General features: G+C 46.9%; 1 protein-coding gene across 1 annotated transcript in view; it reads right to left on the bottom strand.

Annotated features, from left to right (window-relative positions):
- Positions 1-24,892, bottom strand: part of srgap3 (SLIT-ROBO Rho GTPase activating protein 3) — a 145,680-nt gene that overhangs the window by 43,612 nt on the left and 77,176 nt on the right. Inside the window, exon 4 of the mRNA XM_056274890.1 lies at positions 11,254-11,316. Coding sequence (XP_056130865.1) covers positions 11,254-11,316 — 63 coding nt within the window. The remainder of the gene's footprint in view (positions 1-11,253; positions 11,317-24,892) is intronic.

The following is a 24,892-nucleotide window of genomic DNA, read 5'->3' as shown; positions in this document are numbered from 1 at the left end:
ACGCCACCGCGCCCGGCTATATATATTTATACATATACACTACCGTTCAAAAGTTTGGGATCACATTGAAATGTCCATATTTTTGAAGGAAAAGCACTGTACTTTTCAATGAAGATAACTTTAAACTAGTCTTAACTTTAAAGAAATACACTCTATACATTGCTAATGTGGTAAATGACTATTCTAGCTGCAAATGTCTGGTTTTTGGTGCAATATCTACATAGGTGTATAGAGGCCCATTTCAAGCAACTATCACTCCAGTGTTCTAATGGTACAATGTGTTTGCTCATTGGCTCAGAAGGCTAATTGATGATTAGAAAACCCTTGTGCAATCATGTTCACACATCTGAAAACAGTTTAGCTCGTTACAGAGGCTACAAAACTTACCTTCCTTTGAGCAGATTGAGTTTCTGGAGCATCACATTTGTGGGGTCAATTAAACGCTCAAAATGGCCAGAAAAAAAGAACTTTCATCTGAAACTCGACAGTCTATTCTTGTTCTTAGAAATGAAGGCTATTCCATGCGAGAAATTGCTAAGAAATTGAAGATTTCCTACACCGGTGTGTACTACTCCCTTCAGAGGACAGCACAAACAGGCTCTAACCAGAGTAGAAAAAGAAGTGGGAGGCCGCGTTGCACAACTGAGCAAGAAGATAAGTACATTAGAGTCTCTAGTTTGAGAAACAGACGCCTCACAGGTCCCCAACTGGCATCTTCATTAAATAGTACCCGCAAAACACCAGTGTCAACATCTACAGTGAAGAGGCGGCTGCGGGATTCTGGGCTTCAGGGCAGAGTGGCAAAGAAAAAGCCATATCTGAGACTGACCAATAAAAGAAAAAGATTAAGATGGGCAAAAGAACACAGACATTGGACAGAGGAAGACTGGAAAAAAGTGTTGTGGACGGATGAATCCAAGTTTGAGGTGTTTGGATCACAAAGAAGAACGTTTGTGAGACGCAGAACAAATGAAAAGATGCTGGAAGAATGCCTGACGCCATCTGTTAAGCATGGTGGAGGTAATGTGATGGTCTGGGGTTGCTTTGGTGCTGGTAAGGTGGGAGATTTGTACAGGGTAAAAGGGATTCTGAATAAGGAAGGCGATCACTCCATTTTGCAACGCCATGCCATACCCAGTGGACAGCGCTTGATTGGAGCCAATTTCATCCCACAACAGGACAATGACCCTAAACACACCTCCAAATTGTGCAAGAACTATTTAGAGCAGAAGCAGGCAGCTGGTATTCTATCGGTAATGGAGTGGCCAGCGCAGTCACCAGATCTGAACCCCATTGAGCTGTTGTGGGAGCAGCTTGACCGTATGGTACGCAAGAAGTGCCCATCCAACCAATCCAACTTGTGGGAGCTGCTTCTGGAAGCGTGGGGTGCAATTTCTCCAGATTACCTCAACAAATTAACAGCTAGAATGCCAAAGGTCTGCAATGCTGTAATTGCTGCAAATGGAGGATTCTTTGACGAAAGCAAAGTTTGATGTAAAAAAAATCTTATTTCAAATACAAATCATTATTTCTAACCTTGTCAATGTCTTGACTCTATTCTCTATTCATTTCACAACATATGGTGGTGAATAAGTGTGACTTTTCATGGAAAACACAAAATTGTTTGGGTGATCCCAAACTTTTGAACGGTAGTGTATATGTACATATATATCATGAAAATATCAGCTCTCAGATAACCTTTCCCCATTATATTCTATTACTTTGAGATTTGATATTTCTTCTGAGTGAACATTAACAAATCATATACTACAGTAACTCCTTATTCTAAAAACGTGAAGTTATCACAATTTTCATTACAGCACATGTAACTGAGCGCACTGTGGGTTGCGTTCAACCTGGGCAAGGGCTAAACATTGTTAGCATACTGAATATCTGCAGCTGTAAGCGTAGAAATTATAGCGCTAAAACCCACAACACATGCACAAATGAGGTGGTTCCCACAACCGTCTGCAGCTCCCCCCTCCCCCCTCAAGCACACACACACTCTCCAAAGTAAAAGTACACTAGAAGTACACACACATCCCCAGTGCACCATGCTGTAATTCTCATGTGACAAGAAGCAGTTGTACTGGGTTGTGCTCCGAGACCAACATGTGAAAAATCACAGCAAATATGCATTTTTGGACCGAAAGCATTTCCATAAAGGACCCTTCGAGCTGGGAAAACATGTGTTTTATTCTATTGAAGCAGTATACGACTAAAGTGGGACCTTAAATAGCCGGCCCTTAAGCAGGAGTTATGGTGATTGTTATGGGACCATCATAGTCAGCAAGAATTACCTGACTGAGCTTGCACTGCCCAGCAGGAAGACATATTTTCAGCTGTGTTTTGCACAATAGCTTTCACAAACGGTCTCAACCCTCCTCTCAGAGTGCAGCTATGGCATCAAGTGAAATTTCATGCAATTTTCTTTCGACAAGATTTATTCTGCCAGCAGCCGATAAAACTGCAATCGACTAACACAAGATAAGTGCTGCACCGCCTCGCCGTTCATTTCATGTTTCTGCACGGACAAAACCTTCCACTCAAGGATTTTCTGTTGACCGAAGTGATTTCAGTTCCTTTTTTTCCCCCGGTCAAGTGTTTGCGAAGAATTTTGGCCACAGATATTTCACTTTCATTCGGTCTGGCCTGTGTACAGTGTCTTTCCAACACAGAGGGTAATGAAGACTGACAGACTGAATGAGTTTCCGGAGAGGCTTCCTGGGTGTACGTCAGCGGGGCATCTAGGGTTGGAATATACACACCAGTGTTCTTCATACGCCAGGCTGGAAACCTGAAACAGGTGAGGGAAGATTCCAACATGGTTTCAGATTAGGACACACTATTGTTGAGATACAAATATAAAGACACAAAAAGATGTTTATTGGCGCCGAACCAGTTGAAAATCCCAAGTGATACCACCATTTAATTTTATATTCTGTATTTCCTTTGTCCTGGGTACGACGTTAAACTGCAACCGTCGGTCGGGTCGTCGGCGACTAAACCGGCACCCCCACTTCAACCCTTGGGTTGTTGTGAGGAGGGTGTGTGGACACCCAGCAGGACTAAAATCAAAACCTGTCGAAGGGCGGATGAGTTCCTCTGTGAACCAACGGCCGTCCATACCTGGAGAGGAGATAGGGACCACCAGGTACTCCCCCTACTGACACACAATGATGACTCAACCTGCTGAGACATCAGCTGTGCTCCTACCACCTCCATAGGTTACGGAACTGATGATGATGATTTTTCCTTGATGTGTCCTGTGATGGACTGGCGGCCTGTCCAGGGTGTCTCCCTGCCTGCCGCCCAATGACTGCTGGGATAGGCTCCAGCATCCCGCGACCCTGATTAGGATAAGCGGTTTGGATAATGGAATCAGGAACCAGGAATAATTTTATTGTCATTTCTTTCATGTACTTGCGTACACAAAAGAAATGAAACCTCGTTTCACCCAGCCCACAGTAGCACAACACAAAAGACAAAAACACACATCCAAAATTCCAAAAACGACGCCACCAAAAAGACACCACAACAGACAGAACAAAGGGGGGAAAAAAACAAACGAACACAAACCATTAACAAAACAGTCCATTCAGTGCAACGTAGTCCAAAAACTCCACCTTCCAGAGAACGAACGCCAGCCAGGATGACTGTCGGAACTGCCGGTCTGCATGGGCTAGCAGTTAGCTTAGCCTGCCCTGCGTCCGCGTCCTATCAGACCGCCCTCTGTGCTTCCTCTTCGAGCAAAGCTCCAGGCAGCGCCATGGTCCCTGGGCCCACCGGACGCAGCAGACCAAGCTCCCTCAGCAGATCCAATGCCAGCACTCCCAGCCGGACACCTTCGACACACCTCCTCCACACGACGACACAAATGCAGATGTAAACAAAAACACCTCACAGTTGACGCTAGGTGAGGCTGCCGCCAGACCGCCTCTGCGTTTCCTCTTGGGTGCAGCTGCGAGCAGGGCCATGGTCCCTGGGCCCACAGGATACAGCAGACCAAGCTCTCTCAGCCGATTCAACGCCAGTTCTCTCAGCCATCAAACGGAGAAAAAAAAAAAAAGATCAAAATAAAGACTTCACATGATGACACAAACTCAGACGCAGACATGGAAAAGACACTGCATAGGCGGTACTGGGTGAAGCCACCGCAAACATGAGTTCATGCTGCCATCTTCCCACACCGGAAACCGGAAACTTGGATGGACGGATGGATGGATGGATGGACGGATGGATGGATGGACGGCTATTTCACTTTGACAATGACCACAGCTAAATGCCAAATGACACATGGCTCACAGGGCCATCTGAAAAGAAAGCCAGTTTACTTGTCATTGTACAGGTTACAATGAATTGGTCTTCTAGTACATTTAACCCATCTTATTGTGTACGAGCAGCGGGCAGCTGCAGCGCCTGAGGACCAACTCCAGTTCTTCTTTCCACTGCCTTGCTCAAGGGCGCAGTTATTCCTTTTACCATAAATCATTCTCCCTGTACATGCGGCCACAGGTTAATGACTTAAACACCATGAGTTGTGTAGGAAGGTCAAGGTTATGGTTAATTTTTGCTGAGATAATGACATGTCTTCCTCAAAGACACACTTCTGCTATTATGACCCTACACCCCCCAAAGGCCTAGAAGACACTTAACACCGGAAAGGGAAAATAACCTCTCCCTTATCCAGGAACATTTTCCATATCAGCCCCCTTGGTGAAAGACGGAGCCACAGTTCATCTGGACACAACGTTTATGAGGGAAATGCTTCATCACTCATCTATGTGTCAGGCCGGGACTCCACAGTCTACACCCATCTATAGGCCAGCGGCCACTCTTTCAAGGATGAGGGTGTGCACATCCTTGATAGGGAGGAACGCTGGTTTGAACGGGAGTCAAAGAGGCCATCTATGTGCAGAGGGAACGACCATCCCTAAACCGGGGGGGGGGGGGGGCAGGGGGTATTGTTTAGAAGGGTGGGGATACCTGCAGTCAGTTGAGACTGAAGAGGTCGCTTAGATGAGTGATGAAACATTTCTCCCGCTAAGCGTGGTGTCCAGATGAACTGATTCAACTTCCTGTGACTTCCTTACCTGGATTATTGAGCCTGCATGAATACAGCTACTGAATAGGTACGCAACAAATGTCTTGTGTATGTGAAATGTCAACACAAAAGGTTGACTGTACATAAATATTGGTTAATCATATAGCCTTTTTCAAGGTTTTCATCTAGAAACGTTTTCTTTGAAAGTCTGCAGGACACTAACATATATGCATTTTTCAGTAATCCTGAGCATCCCGAAACACTGCTCTGTTGCCGTGTCCAAATGGACAGATGGCACAATCAGAGAGAAATGGTATCTGTGCCAGCAATGTCCTCTGGTAGTTTGCTTCTCTGACATTGAACGGCTGAATAAGTCATACGAGGCTGTTCTGCAATCTTTTCTATCCCTCCGCAGGGGGCTGAAGATTGCTGAAGTCGCCTGGAGCTTGTCCAGGCTCGAGCACTGCGCTTCTTTCAATAAAAACTAATCTGTGTGACTGTGGGGCACCAGCACAGTGTGTCCTTGTCCCTGACTTAAGTGACAGCATCTCGCATGCAGATCTAACCACATCTTTGTCTAACCACATATCTATACAACCAGGTGTCTATACCCACATTATCCATCTATTCTAGGCATAACCATTTAGCTATGTAACCATACATCTATTTAACCATACATCTGTGTAACCACACATCTATTTAACCACATATCTAGAAACCCTCCTCTCTACCAAGCTATCTAACCACACCAAATAACTCAATATACATGTATGCAGATTATTTACATTATACATACATTGGTCAACCAAGTCAACCGCGAGCGTCTTGACTGGATGCATCGCCGCCTGGCATAGGAACTGTACTGCCCTCAACCGCGAAACACTGGAGAGGGTTGTGCAGACGGCCCAGGACATCAGTGGATGTGAGTTCCCTTCCATCCAGGACATATATAACAGACGTTGGGTCAGCAAAGCCCGTAGGATTATCCAAGACCCCAGCCACCCCAGCTACGGACTGTTCCAGCTGCTACCGCCGGGCAACCGGTACCGCAGCCCCAAAGCCTGGGCCAGTAGGCTCCAGAAAAGCATTTTCCACCAAGTAATCAGGCTTTTGAATAAAGACCATTAAAGACACTAAGCCTGGTGCCGGACTGACTGGTACTGACCTATGGTCTTCAGTGGATCAGGAATCAGGAACGCTTTGTCATTTCACTTCATGCACTTGTGTATATGAAATGAAACGAAATGTCGTTTCCCCCAGCCCACAGCAGTGCAACACAAAGACAAAAACACATCCAAAAACTACAAGAACACACATCCCCAAACTAACATACATACCCAAACTAAACAACAAAAAAAAATCACTGTCCAAGGGAACTAACACCAGCTGGGATGACTGTCGGAATCGCCGGTCTGCATGGGCTAGCAGTTAGCTTAGCCTGCCCCGCTTCCGGGTCGTCAGACCGCCCTCGGCGTTTCCTCCTCAGGCGCAGCTCCACACAGGGGCCATGCTCCATGGGCCCACTGGATGAAGCAGACCAAGATGTCCTAGCCGATCCAGTGCCAGCTCTTCCAGCCAGACACCGTCGACACACCTCCCCGCACTCCTCACGATGACATCAAAAACAACACAGTCAACACCAGGTGAGGCCGCCGCCAGACCGCCCTCGGTGTTATCGGAACTGCTGGTCTGCATGGGCTAGCAGTTAGCTTAGCCTGCAAAACTTAAGATGCAGACGTGGACAAAGGCACTGCATGGACAGTACTGGGTGAGGCTGCCGCAAATGTGAATTCACGCCGCCATCTTCCGACACCGGCACTGGGTGAGGCCGCTCACCCATCATCAGTTGGGTCATCAGTTTACACCCACAAACACACATGTAGCTTGGCATACACAAACACATACAAATATGCAAACAAGCACACACACATATGCACAGTTATTAAGGCAGAGCCTACACACACACACACACACACACACACACACACACACACACACACACACACACAGCATCTTATCACACACTATTTATTATTATTACTGCTTTTTGTTCTGTTTTGTTGTTACTTTATTGCTATTGTTGCTAGAGGGGTTGAGGAATGTTACTCTCTTGTACTTGTATACTGAGACGTAACAATAAAGGATTTTGAATCTTGATCTTGGTCTTCCCACCCACAGTCGATCTGGCCTCATCTCTACAGCCATAACACATAAATACAGAACTGCATATGACCCAGAACACATATGGCACCATAACTTCAACCCTCCTCCCCTCTGGCCATTGATATAGATATATAGATATAGATAGAGACATATAGATATAGCTGTAGGGAGAGCTAAAGCTATAGATATAGATACATAGATATAGATAGAGCTAGAGATATACCTATAGATATAGATAAGAGATATAGATATAGAGATATAGGTAGAGATATAGATAGAGCCATAGAAATATAGATATAGGTACAGAGATATAGATATAGGTATAGATATAGATACATAGATATAGATAGAAATATAGATATAGATGTGGATATAGATATAGATAGATATAGATATATTGATATAGATATCGATAGATCTAGGGCTCCTGTGTGTGGAGTCCTGCCACTTCAACCAGAGTGTTTTCCCCTTCACCACCACCCCCTCGATAACCTACTGGGACTCCTATTTCAGCACAGTACAAAGTCTCTGTCATATCAGATGTGTCTTTGTTGTTTGTGACTCACTGTGTTACGTATTTGCCAGGTTGTGTGTGTTGTTGGTCCGTACTCTCCAGGAACAACAAACTACCCAGCTATCTCTCTCTCGATGATGCAAAAAAAAAAGAGAGGACATTTAAAAGCGTTCGCCACAGTGAGATTCAGTCGCGTTCCCCGCTGGGGAAGTGGTTGGCGGGAGATCTTTACATTCCTGACACTCGGCGCCCAGCCGCCGGTACCGGAGTTCCTGTCAATGTGGAAGCCATTTCAGAAACTGGCCCACTTGGAAGAGAGGTTCAGTGTTCCATTTCATCCTAGCAACTCCCCCTCCTCCTCCTCATCACTATCTGATATGCATGCACACACACACACACACACACACACACATGTAGCAGCAGGAGTGGAGGGCGGGGGTATGCGGGGGTCATGAAGAGTGAAAGTTTGACGGAGCAAGAAAAGAGAAAGGGAGGCTCAAGCGAAACGGAGAGGAAGAGCTGCGTTCACTTGACCAAGCTCGGAAAAAAACCCAAAACAAAACAATCCGAAGAGCAACACACAACGTGCTACGCGATGCACATTCCCAAGACCCCGGTTCATTTGAGAAGGCTGGCCTTGGCCGGCCTCGGCCCTGTGGTGAGCATGCTCCACTTTTCTAACAAGGTGGGCTGTGTGCCAGCGGCCGTGTCATGATAAGGGCATGTATTTGTGTTTATTAGTGTTACTTTTGGCCAAACTCAAACAATTTGAAAGAAAGCAAAAGAAAGAAAAGTTTCTGAAGCCCGAGACTCCCTCACATGCACACCCACACACAACTGACTGACTGTGAGAACTCAAGCAGATGGAAGAACTGCAGAATAACAACATGATGGAGAGCTTGATGCATGCTCAATAATCCAGGGAAGAAACTCGCAGGAAGTTGAACCAGGTCATCTGGACACAACGTTTACTGACAGCAACGTTTCATCACTCATCTAAGTGACCTCTTCAGGCGAAGGGCCGTGACACACCAGCACCGTCGGCCAATGTCAGGCCGTCGATGAGCCTCTGTGACCCTAGTTTTTGCGGGGTGTCCTGCCCCGCACCATCGGCACTAGTCGGACCCCCTGTCGGCAGCTTTTCAGCCGATTCAGCATGATGAGTGGGTGGAGCCCGTCGGTGCGAGCGATCACTCTAATTGGCTGTTCAGCTCAGCGAATCAGTGCTAAGCTAGCTAGGCGACATGAGGCAATACAACAGTCGGACTTCGTCGCTGCTAGTTGGTTTGATGTGTCTGGGCCTTAAACTGACTGCAGGTATCTCACCCTTATAAACAATACAGCTGCATAACGACCGAAACCAACGACCAGTTTCATATGCAAATATGGGCGTTACCACGAACTAGCGTTTTAAAGGCCATGTGTACTATACACAGTGGGTTTGGGAATGTTTGCAATCACAGCATTGTAAGATGGTGACCGGTGTACTCAGCACCACCCTTAACACTGATAGCGTTAACACTGATAGCATCCTGGAAGTGTTGCGGTCTATTCCATTGTCTATCAACACAGGGATCGCCGGTTCGAATCCCCGTGTTGCCTCCGGCTTGGTTGGACATCCGTACAGACACAATTGGCCGTGTCTGCGGGTGGGAAGCCGGATGTGGGTATGTGTCCTGGTCGCTGCACTAGCGCCTCCTCTGGTCGGTCGGGACGTCTGTTCAGGGGGAGGGGGAAATGTGGGGAATAGCGTGATCCTCCCTAGCGTTACGTCCCCCTGGTGAAACACCTCACTGTCAGGTGAAAAGAAGAGGCTGGCGACTCCACATGTATCGGAGGAGGCATGTGGTAGTCTGCAGCCCTCCCCGGATCTGCAGAGGGGATGGAGCAGTGACCGGGACGGCTCAGAAGAGGTGGGTAATTGGCCAAATATAATTGGGCAAAAAAAGAAGGAACCCCCCCCCCAAAAAAAAATTGGTGCATCCCAAGGATCGGGTCCCCCGGCACAGAGCAATATAGTGTACGCCAGCAGTGGCAAACTATGTGCCATGGAGAGCCATGTGTATGCAGGTTTTTATTACAACCCGATTCCACACCAGGTAATTTCACTGATACATTCTTCCTCTTTGGTTGAAGGTTGCTAATCAGTGAAATCACCTGGTGTGGAGTCCGGCTGGAATGAAAACCTGCACACACATGGTTCTCCATGGCACATGGTTAGCCACCCCTGGTGTACGCTGTTAAGTGCCAGGACGACTGCCGTGACTTGTACACCGGGGAAACCAAATAGACGCTGGCCAAGACGACAGCACAAGACAGAAGAGCTAACACGTCAGGCCAGGACTCCACAGTCTACACCCATCTATACACCAGTGGCCACTCTTTCAAGGATGAGGATGTGCTCATCCTTGATAGGGAGGAACACTGGTTTGAACGGGGAGTCAGAGGCCATCTATGTAAAGACGGAATGACCATCCCTGAACCGAGGGGGGCCAAAAAGTCTACATCTGTCACCATCTTACAATGCTGTGACTGCAACTATTCCCAGATCCGCTGTGAATAGTACACATGGCCATTGAAACTCTAGTTAATGGTCACAGCAATTTGCATATGAAACCGGTCGTTGGTTTTGATCGTTATGCCACTGTATTGTTTGCAAGGGTGGGGATACCTGCAGCCAGTTCAGACTGAAGAGGTCACTTATGCCCCTTTTCCACTGCATGGTACCGGCTCAACTCTACTCAACCCTACTCGCTTTTTTTGGTTTTCCGTTGGGCAAAAGTTAGGGACAGTACCTGGTACCAGGTACGAGGTGCAAAGTGAGCTGAGCCGATACTAAAAGGTGACATGAAAATACCCCTATAAATAAATAAATTAAAAAAATTCAAAAAAAAAAGTATATTTATTTATATTTATCCATCCATCCATTACCCAAACCACTTATCCTTACCCAGGGTCACGGGGAGGCTGGAGCCTATCCCAGCAGTCATTGGGCGGCAGGCGGGGAGACACCCTGGACAGACCACCAGGCCATCACAGGGTGTATTTAAATATAAATAAAAAAACTAGTCAACCCACCCACAAATGACCAGCGGGGCTTCGCCGTGAGGGGACACCATCTGCAGTGGAAAACGAAATCCCAAAAAGTAAAGCGAGTCGAGTCGAACAGAGTCGAGTTGAGTTGACCTGGTACCATGCAGTGGAAAAGGGGCATTAGATGAGTGATGACATGTTTCTCTCAATAAAAGTTGTGTCCAGATGAACTGGTTCACCTTTCTTTGAATATTATGGAAGAGACAAGAAATGAAAGGTGAATCCGAGAGAGGGACGGAGGACGGTAAGACAGAAGATAAAGAGACGGAGAGGGAAAAAAAGAGATGACAGAGAGGAAGAGAAAATGTAAAAAAGTAGTAGGAGAGTGAGGAGGCGAGAGAAAAACCAAAGAAACCCCCGGGTTTTGCGAGGTGACCGGATGAAGGCACAAGAGGATCAGTTTAGAGGACACTTTGATGTGGTTTCGTGCTTCACTTACAGTGTAAAGCTCATTCGTCACCTTCACCAGCTCCTCGTGCATCTGGATCCCAATCTCCTTGCTCTGTGAAGAGAGGCAGAGAGAGCAGTCATGAGAAAACAGGAAATTATCAGCCGTCGGCACAGACGTGATGAAGAAGATAGCGTCCGCTCATAACAAGTCACGGCGCCGACACAGCCATCCCCTCCCAAATCACCGTGTCGTGGCTTAGCCTCTCTGTCCACACTAATCCGGAGGGATTAGAAAACACCCTTTTCATGCTGAAAATGAGTCGGTTGTTTTGTGAAAAGCTTGCCGGCCACATTAAAATGGCAAAATAATAGAAACACGCTTCAGGACCATAGCAGTGTTTCACATGTTTTGGCCCTTTTAGTACAAATCGCCTACATGTAACATCACCGCCAACTCGTTTCCGAACCATGCCATGGTGTTAATTGTTTTCTGAACAGTAATCCATCACAGTGAACATTTAGTTTACCTTTATTTGTGTCAAAATCACATTGTGGAATAATGCAGCTGAAAACTCCCAGAAAACTTCTCAAACCTGTCGACATTTACAACTGCATCCATTACACAATCGTAACGTCCATCCATCCATTACCCGAACCGCTTATCCTGCTCTCAGGGTCGTGGGGATGCTGCAGCCTATCCCAGCAGTCATTGGGCAGCAGGCGGGGAGACACCCTGGACAGGCCGCAAGTCCATCACAGGGACCATAATGTAACTTTGACTAGAACTAGCACCTCCTCTGGTTGGTCAGAGCGCCTGTTCGGGGAGGGAGGGGGGTACTGGAGGAATAGCGTGATCCTCCCACGTGCTACGTCCCCCTGGTGAAACCCCTCACTGTCAGGTGAAAAGAAGCGGCTGGCGACTCTACATGTATGGGAGGAGACATGGTAGTCTGCAGCCCTCCCCGGATCGGCAGAGGGGGTGGAACAGCGACCGGGACGGCTTGGAAGAGTGGGGTAATTGGCTGGATACAATTGGGGAGAAAAGGGGGGGGGGATTCTAAAAATCTACAGTATACTTTAGAATGTGGTAGTGATGTAAAGTACACCTGGTTTTTGTGGTAAGTGGACTAAAACATGCGAGAACATCTGTATGGTCTTCTATGTAATCTTCCAAGGAGCCGATTATAGACTACAGGAGGAACAAAATAGACCATTATCCCCTTTTCATGGGCGGGGACTGTGTGGAGAGTGTCTCGGACTTCTGGTTTCTGGGCATACATATAAAGGAGGGCCTGACCTGGAGCGTTAACACCACAGCGCTGGTTAGGAAGGCACAGCAGAGACTCTACTTCCTGAGGATCCTCAGGAAGAACCACCTTACCACCTCACTGCTTGTGTCCTTCTACCGCTGCTCCATAGAGAGCATACTGACCTGCTGCATCTGTGTCTGGTTTGCCAGCTGCACAGTAGCAGAGAGGAAAGCGCTCCAGAGGGTCATCACCACCGCCCAGAGGGTCATCAGATGCCCACTCCCCTCCCTGCAAGACCTATACAGTTCTGGTTGCCTAAAAGAAGCCCATGGCATCCTCAAGGAACCATCCCACCCAGGACACCATCTGTTTGAACTGCTGCCCTCGGGCAGACGTTACAGGACAATAAGAGCTCGGACAAACAGACTAAAGAAAAGCTTCTACCCCGAGCCATAATCGCACTAAATGCTGCTAAGTCTTGATTCCTGACTTTTTGTGCAATATGTTGGTGTCCAGTAGACTGTAGAAATGAATGTGTGTGTGTTTTATGTTTTTAACTCTTTTTATACAGATCTTTGCACTGATAAGAACGGCACTTTCCAATTTCGTTGTATTACTACAATGACAAATAAAGTTCTATTCTATTCTAATCTATTCTATTCTATGTCTCTTCTATCGGACATCCTATTCTCTGAAAAGCTCAGTTTCATCATCCACACACCAATGCCAGACCGGCCTTTTCAAATTCTTCACTTTAAAGAGGGGTTTTTCTTTTTAAAAAAAGCTATGGGTGGTCGAAAATGCTGGCTTGGTGTGTACGGAAGACCAAAATGGAGGGGAAAAAAGACGCATTTTTAAAATTCATCCATGCGAGTGTGGACTTGGCATCAGTGTGACCACTGTTCTCACACAGGACACACTCCCCCGCATGGTGAACGTTACCTGGGTATCCGCTGAAGTGGCGTGAGGAGACAGTCTCGGACCCGTCTCATCATGTCGTTCATCTTCTGTTTTGCTTGAACCTCTCAGAGGTGCAAGAGGCCAAGAAAAAGTTTGAAAACCACAAACCGCCAGGACGCCCTGCTCCCTCCCCCTCCGTCCTGCTGCTCCTTCCACCCAGCTCGGCTGGGGTCCTTCCCTCTGAGCAGACAGACGTGAGACGGCACGTGGCCGTGATTAACAAGTAGGACGGATATCGGTCTTTGAAATTTACTGGCTCGAAGGCGCTTATTTTTCTTTTTTTCCTTCCCTTGTTTGTGAGGCAGTTGTTTATTGGTGGCGCTCTACTGTTTGCAGTACAGATCAATCCCGTGTAATGAATTACTGCACACCCGTCAGGGACAATCTAGCAGAAATCCAATAGACTCGATGAAACATGCTGCAATTTGTCTGTTTTAATGTGGATTTTTTCTCCCACTTTTTTCTCCCTGATTGTACTTGGCCAATTACCCCACTCCTCCGAGCCGTCCCGGTCACTGCGCCACCTCCTCTGCCGATCTGGGGACGGCTGCAGACTATCACATGCGTCCTCCCATACATGTGGAATCACCAGCTGCTTCTTTTCACCTGACGGTGAGGAGTTTCGCCAGGGGGACATAGCACGTGGCAGGATCACGCTATTCCCCCCAGTTCCTCCCTCCCCCACAAACAGGTACCCCGACCGACCAGAGGAGGTGCTACTGTGGCGACCAGGACACATACCCACATCCGGCTTCCCACCAGCAGACACGGCCAGTTGTGTCAGTAGGGACGTCCGACCAAGCCGGAGGCAACACGGGGATTCGAACCGACAATCCCCGTGGTGGCGGGCAACGGAATAGACTGCTACCCTACCCAGACGCCCCACATGTAATTTTAACTTTCCGTGATTATCATACTTGGGTTGCAATAAGCTCCTGGTTTCTCAGCCCTTTGTGCGTGTGTGTGCGTGTGTGTGCGTGTGTGCGTGTGTGTGTGTGTGTGTGTGTGTGTGTGTGTGTGTGTGTGTGTGTGTGTGAAGTAAGAGATTGAATGTGTGATATCTTCTGACGAGGGCCAAAGAACGGATGTTCCATCACTCTCTGCAGGGGCGGATAAGATCAATAACAAGTCAAGGTGAAAAATTTCCAGTTTCATCTTTCCACCTTAACACTAAAGCCGAACACTCAAACCATCACACACCTCCCTCACCAATATCCATCCAATATCTAACCAATATGTAACCAATATCTAACCAACATGTAACCAATATCTAACCAACATGTAACCAACATGTAACCAATATCTAACCAACATGTAACCAATATCTAACCAACATGTAACCAATATCTAACCAACATGTAACCAATATCTAACCAACATGTAACCAATATCTAACCAACATGTAATCAATATCTAACCAACATGTAATCAATATCTAACCAACATGTAACCAACATGTAGCCAACACCTAACCAATATCTAATTAACTTCTAACCAATATGTAACCATCATCTAACAATATCTAATTAGCATCTAATCAATGTCTAACTAACATCACACCAACATCTAACGAACATCAAACTACCATCTAACGTTTTCTTTAAAATCCTATTTTCAAAAAAAAAAAAAAGTTCAACTGACGGAGGCACGGCTTATCTGCAGGAATCTCATTAGAGCTTTCCTGACTACATTCACATGAATTCTGACATTGTGACAACTGCCCCACACAGACACACACACACACACCCCTTAAAAATACACCGGCAGCACTGCCTGATCACACGCTGACACACACATGCGGGAACACACTTTGAACGGAGGGAGCAATTATTTACAAGGAGCGACAACTCATGGCGGTACTATTCTAGACTTGAGGTGCGTTCCCCCAGCATGCATCACTGTGATGACATGACACAACCAACAAATGTTCACACATTTTCTTACTCTACAGAAGCGCAGAAAATGTAGTCAACCGAGAAAGGCTGACAGAAAACTATTTGTGAATACGATCAGAGGACGTGGAAGCGGGGCAGGCTAAGCTAACTGCTAGCCCATGCAGACCGGCAGTTCCGATAACACCGAGGGCGGCCTGGCAGCGGCCTCGCCTAGCGTTGACTGTGTTTTTAGTGTCATCATGTGAAGTGCGGGGAGGTGTGTCGAAGGTGTCTGGCTGAGAGAGCTGGCGTTAAAATCGGCCGGGGGAGCCTGGTCCACTGCAACCTGTTGGCCCAGGGACCACGGCCCTGCCTAGAGCTGCGCCCGAGGAGGAAACACAGAGGGTGGTCTGACAGGACGCGGAAGCGGGGCAGGCTAAGCTAACTGCTAGCCCATGCAGACCGGCAGCTCATCCTGGCGTTCGCTCTCTTGGACAGTGATTTTTTATTTTAATTTATTTTATTTTTTTGGGATATGTTGGATATGTGTGTGTGGCAGCACGGTGGCACAGACCGGCTCCTAGTGTTTACCACCGATGTATTTAGCATGCACCGGGGCGCCGGCATAACAGGCTCCTCCATCTGATGTTTGTAAAGGATTCACACCACCCGCTCGAACAGTGGCCCTTTGTGCACATAAGCCATCGTAAAAAGCGCCACGCTTTGTCAGATCAATATAGCGGCCGCGAGCAGCTGTGTTCAAATCACAACCCGCCGCGGCTGCACCGGCGAACGCTAACTGCCGAGCACACGCGGCATGCTCAAACCCACGCACATTTCTGCACACTAACCGAGCCCTGAACCGCACCCACCCACTGTTCACAACGGGATCGCTAGAGGGATGAAAGCGAACGTATTTGTCCACACCCTTCTCCACTATAATACCCCAGCCTGAAACGACACGCTAACGATGACTCAGAACCGAACCAAGTCATCAGACAGAAACTTCCAAGCAGCCTGCTGCAACACATTCCTATTGTAGAATGGTGCATCCTGGCACGGCCGCAAAACACGTCCAGATGAAGAATGACTTTCCGTCTTCCCTTCGCTGTAAACATTTCAAGAAACGTAACGCAGAGGACAAGCCCGGAGCGAAACCTGCAAGCGGCCGCAGCAGCTGGAGTCTGTCCTGCCTCCTCTCAAGTCACACAGACTGCAGAATACACCGCAGAGGCTCACGGTGAGCCGCAGAGGGTCATCCAGGGTGCACGCCACCGTGATGCAACACGTGGTAAGCCCAGGGCTGCAACGTGCCGGACTGGGACAGGTCTCTGCAGAAACCGAGCTGCGAACATACAATGATACTCTGGCTCTGTGAAAGGCAACAGTTAGGACCGAGAGCCGTCTTCAGCAGCAGCATGCTGCTCCCAAGCACACCTGTTAAACCTACAGACTACGGAGTGATCATAGTAAACTGGAGAAGACGTGAGGAAGGTTCCCAGAGACTGTAACACAACAATAATATTCAATTAATATTCTTTATTTTCATTTGCAGTTGTCCTTAAAGGGACCGGAAACACTAAAATATGCTTTTTGAGGTGTTAACCGATACCTGGGTGATGTTCGACGTAGCAGACATTCGATGTAGCATAATAAGCATTAACCTTGGAAATTGGGTGGCACAGTGGCGCAGTGGTTAGCGCTGTCGCCTCATAGCAAGAAGGTCCTGGGTTCGAACGCCAGGGTTGTCCAAACTTGGGGTCATCCTCCATGTGGAGTTTGCGTGTTCTCCCCGTGTCTGCGGTGGGTCTCCTCCGGGTGATCCGGTTTCCCCCACCATCAAAAAGACATGCATGGTAGGGTTAATACCCCCGTCTGTGCCCCTGAGCAAGGCATGGCAAGATGAACTGGAGTTGGTCCCCGGGTACTGCACAGCAGCTGCCCACTGCTCCTAGCTACACAGCTAGGATGGGTTAAATGCACAGCGTAATTTCCCTACGGGATTCGTTAGGGTATATCAAATCAGTAAGTGCGTCTGGAGCGCCTCCGTAGCCAAATGGTTACAGCGCATGCCACATGGGGCGACTGTCGCCAGTTCAATTCTACCCGGAGACCTTTGTTGCAAGGATCCCCACCTCGCCGTGGTGGAGGAGCTTGCGTGTACCCATGATCCTGACAGCTATGCTGTCCGGAGCTTGGCTCCTGATAGGGTCGCCCAAGGCGGACAGGTCAAGGGAGAGGATCCAGACGAAGTGCGAGCCAACAAAGACCTGGTGGAAGATGTCTCCAGGTCACAACGACAGTGAAGGTGGATGAAGGCTGCAACAGAGGGTGGTCCCCAGTCGTCCTGGTTCTCCATGCCATTGGACTCTGGCCACCCCCTGCCGAGGACTGCGTGGTGGCTGCAGGCGCATCAGCCTCTCCACGTAAAAAGCTGTCACGCACAGGTGTCCTCCCATTATGCGGCTCCAGGATCGGCCTCTACACCCACCTGCGGACCCAGAAGGACCCAGGAGGAGGACAGTCATACTCAACCCCGAGTGACCGCCGATGATGATGATGACCCCTCTCTCTCCCACGTTTCCTGTCTGCCGCTTCATTGTCCCTACCTAATAAAGGTAAATGGCCAAAAAAAATCCTAAAAACAGAAAGAAAGAAAGAACGTCTAGTGAAATGCTGTTGTTGCAGGTGCTAAATCGCTACTCTCTTTTTGGGGATTAAAAGTAGATGGAAGTCACCGGATGCTGCCCGTGTTGGTACTTTAATACAAGTATATGTCATCGGTTTTAAAATGGTCACCACCCCCTTTAAAAATCCATATTACAGACTGCTGGGGCCCGTATGTATTTTAGACTGGTCTGTAGTCTTAAAACAGTCTTCATTTTGCTCAGAGATCAGTCTAATGCAAGTTAGACCATTTCACAAAAATACAGACCGACTAATTTTGAACCAAAATAAGTAGACATCTTACCCCCAGGCTGACTCGTGCGTTCAGGCAGCTGGGAATTGGGGAAGTTCCCATTTGGGAACATCCCACTTCCTATTGGAGAGTGTTCAACATGACAACAACAGACAGGTGGCGTGGTACAGAGCCCGGGAAACCTGCTCCACCTCCGCTGTCAGGAAAGTGACAACCTGGTCATCACCCACATAAACCAACACGGGCACGAAACTGAGCTCGGGAGGTCGATACTGTTTGTACACTACATTAGTAATATGCTTAAATTCAGCAGGTGGTCTCGTGGGATCTAAGGTCACAGTCGGATGGTGTTTCAGTTGATCAGTTATATCGTGGGGGTCCCCCTCCCCCACTGCCCCGGCTGCTGAGGCAAGACAGGGTCGTAAACCACAAAGTATTTATTTGTTTATTTTAAATTGTCCCCCTTTTTCTTCCGAATTGTATCCGGCCAATTACCCCACTCTTCCGAGCCGTCCCGGTCTCTGCTCCACCCCCTCTGCAGCCCTCCCCGGGCAGCAGACTACCACATGCCTCCTCCGATGCATGTGGAGTCGTCAGCCGCTTCTTTTCACCTGACAGTGAGGAATTTCACCAGGAGGATGTAGTGCAGCGCGTGGGAGGATCACGGTAATGCACCAGATACACAGGGAGCGAAGAAACAGTCGGATTCCCCCCAGTTCCCCCCCCCCTGAACAGGCACCCCGACTGACCAGAGGAGGCGCTAGCACAGCAACCAGGACCCATACCCACATCCAGCTTCCCACCCGCAGACACGGCCAGTTGTGTCTGTTGGGACACCCAACCAAGCCCGGAGGTAACACGGGGATTCGAACCGGCGATCCCCGTGTTGGTAGGCAACGGAATAGACCGCCACGCTACCCAGACATCCTGCACTAATGAGTACAACCTAAATGAACAATGAAGTGATTATTTTGTGCGTGGAGCAAGTACATTTCTTACGATTCACCACAAACGCTGCCATGTCGAGTCACATCAAACCTGCTTCTCAACAACCTCCCACTTCGCTGGGGGGGGGGGGTGTTCTGGTTATACAGGCATTCACGTGTGTTCTCCCACTCAGACGCTGGAACTTTCCCACTTCCCAGTTGCTCATGAATGCACTATAAGACCCATGTTACCATGGTAACAATCAGTAATACCAGTGGCAACCAACCAGTGTTACCAGGTCTGCGGTCTTCCTGCGGAATCTGGGCTACTTTTGAAGTGTTGCCACGGGTTACATTTTTTTGTCCGCTGGTTGGGTAGACCTGTTTTGCATAATAATATCCATCTATCCATTTTCCAGACCGCTTCTCCTGCTCTCAGGGGCGTGGGGATGCTGGAGCCTATCCCGGCAGTCATTGGGCGGCAGGCGGGGAGACACTCTGGACAGACCGCCAGACCATCACAGGGTCGAGACACGCGCACGCACACACACACACCTAGGGACAATTTCAGTATGGCCAATTCACCTGACCTACATGTCTTTGGACTGTGGGAGGAAACCAGAGCACCCGGAGGAAACCCACACAGATATGGGGAGAACATGCAAACTCCACACAGAGGACGACCCGGGACAACCCCAAAGGTTGGACCACTCCGAGGCTCGAACCCAGGACCTTATTGCTGTGAGGCGACCGCGCTAACCACTGCACCACCGTGCTGCCAAGAGTTTTTAAATGTTACACCGAAGACAAATTACACTGGCCCATCTATGTATACCAGAATTCAATTAAATGATCATCATATGCTGCAGAAGGAATCAAACTGTCACACTATCTAACTTAATCTATCTTAAACTGACAAATGAATAATATCTGTAAATAAAAATCCCTATTTTAAATTAAATAATTCATTTATACCCAAATCCGACCAAACTGACTGCAGATCAGAACGTACACACATGGACAAGGGACACGCCCACACACACACACACACACACACACACACACACACACGAGGCCTAATCCCAGAAAGTTGAACCAGTTCATCTGAACACAACGTATAGTGGGACAAATGTCTCATCACTCTTATAAGGGACTTCGTCAGTCTCCGCTGACTGCAGGTAGCATGGCTGCATAACGACCGGAACCAACAATCAGCTTCATATGCGAATTGCCATGACTGTTAACTAGAGTTTCAGTGGCCATGTGTACTATTTACAGAGGGTTGGGGAATAGTTGCAATCACAGCATTCTAAGATGACGACAGATGTACTCTTAGCCCCCCCCCTTCCTCTTGGTTTGTGGGGAAGGGGAGGGTTAAGAGTAATATAGTTAACTTATGTTAAGCTGTCAAGTGCCAGGAGGATTGCAGTGACTTGTACATCTGGGAAACCAAACAGACGCTGGCCAAGAGGATGGCACAACACAGGAGAGCTAACACGTCAGACCAGGACTCCACAGTCTACACCATCTACACAGTCTACACCAGGGGTGTCAAACTCCAGGCCTCGAGGGCCGCAGTGTCTGCAGGTATTTGTTGCAACCATGCACTACACCACCTGATTAAACTAGTTCCTTTCCCTCCTTGATCCAGGAGGTGAGCTAATTAGTTAAATCAGGTGGTGTAGACTTCCGGTAAGATGGCGACTTGAATAGCAGCACAACTTTCTGCCTCTCGCAAGTTGGCTAAAATAAATCCTCTAAAACACTAAACTCGACGCAAAAAAAGGAGAAATGATAAGAGGAGGTAATTCGAATAAAGGTAGCCGTACAATCCAAAAGGGTAACGCACCAGATACACAGGGAGCGAAGAAACAGTCGGAGCAAGGTAATAGCAAACACGAGGTAGAAGAAGCTACAATGGCGGCGGACACTGCTGAGACATTGCGTGCCGGATTAGCAGCTATCGCTAAAGAGATACAAGAATTCAAACAAGAGCTACGAGGTGACTTTGCCAGCCTCAAAGATGAGGTGAAAAGGGAAGTGAAGGAAGAGATTGCTTGCTTCCGAGAAGAGATGACACAGAAGTTTGCAGAGAGCAACGGCGAAATACAGGCGCAGAAAGCGCACATGAGTGAAGCCCAGAAGCGCATAGCCGAGCTAGAGGAATGGCAGGCGGACTCGACAGAACTACTGATGGACATGTCGATCCAAACGCGCCAGATGCAAGAAAAAATAATGGACCTGGAAGGGAGGTCAAGGAGGAACAATATTCGAATCTTTGGTGTGCCAGAGGAAACGGAGGGAGGCTCCATTACCCAGTACGTGGAACAACTCTTGAATACTCAACTTGACTTAGAAGAAGGGACCAATCTCCAGATACAAAGAGCTCACAGAGCCCTCGCTCAGAAACCCCCTCCAACAGCTCCCCCCAGGTCAATAGTGGTGAACTTTCAACAGTTTGATATAAAAGAAATGATTCTCAAGAAAGCATGGAAAAAGAGTAAGATAGAGATAGGGGACAAACGTATTTACTTTGATCACGATTACGCAGCTGAGTGGTCCGGAAAAGAAAATCATATTTGGGCATTAAGAAAGTGCTCAAGGGTAAAGGAATTCGTTTCCAGACACCCCTCGCCAAAATAAGGATCCACTGGAACAACGGAACGAAGACATACGACAATGCCAGGGAAGCTGCGATGGACATGGAGACGAGAGGCTGCGACATCAAGATACCAGACGATGACACGGCAACCACGGCCACAGAGTAGGTGGAAGCGACTGGGACGCGAGCAGGGTGGCAACGAGTCCAAGGCGCGAAAGGAGGACGTGAAGCTGCACAACGAGCGAAAGAGAAGCTCCAGGCCTATCGGAGAAAGTAGGATTGGTATCGTTCTGACTGAGTTGAGCTCCATTACAAAAGGCTTTTTCATCACATGCCACGGAGAGAGGTAGGCTATATGGTTGCCAAACGTTGGACATGCCTAGACAAGGCTGTAGGCTTATCCCATGTGATGGGCAAAATGTCAAGTCTAGAGTGGGGCCCTTTCTGAAAAGGATTTCCCTTCACCTACCAACGGGGACTCGGGGTGGTTAGGCCCCTTTAGTTGGAAGTTATTTTTGTTGTTGATTAATGTGTTTTATATTTGTACTTTTTTTGTCTGGAGCTCTGTGGGAATATATGGAAAAAGAGTATCAAGATGTCTAGATGGTTCACACTACTAAAATAATGTCGCTGAATGTTAATGGTCTAAATATGTTAAAGAAGAGGGAAAAGGTTATGATTAAGCTAAAAAAGGGGGATGTACAAATCATATTCCTCCAAGAGACCCATTTAACACAGATAGAGCATGGGAAACTTAAGAAATATGGGTACAGACATTCATATTATAGCTCCTACAAGGAAGGGCGCAGGAGAGGTGTTGCAATTTTAATATCAAACAAAACTCAATTCGATTATGATAGGGAGATTGGAGACAAGGAGGGGAGATATATTATAGTGAAGGGGAGGTTAGAGAACAAACCAGTGACATTGGTAAATATATACGCCCCTCCTGAAAGTGATAAAAGATTTTTTAAATCTTTGTTTGATGAGATAGCAAACGAGTCAGAGGGGGTCTTAATTTGTGGGGGAGATTTGAATGTCGTTTTGAATCACAAAATGGATACGACCAGTATCAAAAGGACTAAAACACAGGTCACTCGATTTGTAAATATATCACTGGAAGAGATGGGGATGGATGATGTGTGGAGACAATTACACCCTCAGGAAAAAGACTATACACATTACTCAGCTGTACATAAAGTTCATTCAAGGATAGACTATTTCCTTATGAGCAAAGACGATATTTACAGAGTAAAGGAGTGTGGGATTGGAGGGGTGGATATCTCAGATCACAATCCAGTATATTTAGAAATTAATTTGAATTCTAGAAAGCAAAATACGGTTTGGAGGTTTAATGTGGGTCTACTGAATAGTGAGCAGAGTAAGATTATGTTAAAGGCGGATATTCGGACATATCTAGAAGAAAACAGCAATGGGGAAGTAGACCCAACAATATTTTGGGATGCCATGAAGGCGGTCATCAGGGGAAAGTTAATAGCGCATTCAGCATTGATCAAAAAGGCAAGATCAATTATATCCAGAAAGAATACGGACAGGTTAAGAGAAATGGAGAGGGAATACCAGACTGCGGGAAACCCCGTGGTGTTGGAGCAAATCAAATCGGCTAAGTCAGACATTAATAAAGAACTGTTAGATGAAGTTGAGAAAAAAAGCTTGTTTCTCAAACAAAGATATTATGAAACAGGCCCGCGCGCAACTAAACTGTTGGCAAAACGTATTCGCAAACAGCAACAGTTGGCCATATACATAAGATCAGAGACCCCCATTCAAATGAGTTAACGAATATACCAGAAAGCATAGAGGACATATTTTTGGGATATTATAAAGAGTTATATTCACAACCCACACCTGCATCCGAAGCGGAAATTAATACCTTTTTGAATTCATTAGATTTACCCTCAATTGGACGGCTCCAAAATGACAAATTAACAGCTGACATCAAGATGGAAGAGGTGATAGATGCAATAAATTCTTTGAAAAACAATAGAAGCCCTGGCAGCGATGGATACCCTGCAGAATGGTACAAAGTGTTTAGGGAAGAGCTGGCACCGATACTTCTGAGATCCTTCAATTGGACACTTCACAATAATAAGATACCACCATCATGGTCAGAGGCAATAATCACAGTCATTCCAAAACCGGAAAAGGATAAAGAATATTGTGGGAACTACAGACCTATTTCATTATTAAATGTAGATTATAAAATATATACGACAATTATCTCCAAAAGGTTAAACTCATTCATAGGTGATTTGATAGATGAAGATCAAACAGGATTCATGAGAGAAAGACAAACGCATGATAATATCAGAAGGACATTGCATATTGTTGATCAAGCGAGTAAGAGAAAACAAGCTACACTATTAGTAAGTTTAGATGCAGAAAAAGCATTCGATCGGGTGTCTTGGAATTTTTTGTATGCAGTATTGGAACGACTAGGGTTCAGCAATAAGTCAATACAGTGTATTAAAACATTATATCAACAACCTAATGCTCGGATTAAAATAAACGGGAGTTTAACGAACAAGTTCATTTTGCAGAGGTCGACAAGACAAGGATGCTGTTTGTCTCCGACACTGTTCGCGTTATTCATTGAGCCTTTAGCGGAGGCCATTTGCCAAAATGAAGGAATTAATGGAGTGACAGTGAATGGCACTGTCCACAAGGTGGGGCTATTTGCTGATGATGTCATAGCCTATATTGAGCAACCACATACATCACTCCCTCAACTAATGAAGCTACTAGAACTATATGGTCATTTATCTGGATATAAAATTAACATCTCAAAAACACAGGTGCTAGTTCTCAATTATACTCCAACCACAGAATTCAAGGGAAAATTTGACTTTAATTGGAATCTAAACAAAATCAAATATTTGGGAATTTACATTACCAAGGAATTGTCTAAATTACATAAAGCAAATTACGGCAAGATCAACGATGTGATGCAAAAGGATATTGATAGATGGTCCACTCTGCCACTTGACTTCAGCTCAAGAATTGAGACAGTTAGAATGAATATTCTACCAAGGCTTCTTTATCTATTCCAATCGTTGCCTGTAGAGGTGACTCAAGCTCAATTTGATAGGTGGGATAGGACAATATCTAGATTTATTTGGGGAGGGAAGAAGCCCA

Source organism: Lampris incognitus, chromosome 2 (genome assembly GCF_029633865.1).
Source record: "Lampris incognitus isolate fLamInc1 chromosome 2, fLamInc1.hap2, whole genome shotgun sequence".
In the NCBI taxonomy this organism is placed as follows: domain Eukaryota; kingdom Metazoa; phylum Chordata; class Actinopteri; order Lampriformes; family Lampridae; genus Lampris; species Lampris incognitus.
This window is presented reverse-complemented; position numbering and strand designations above follow the sequence as displayed.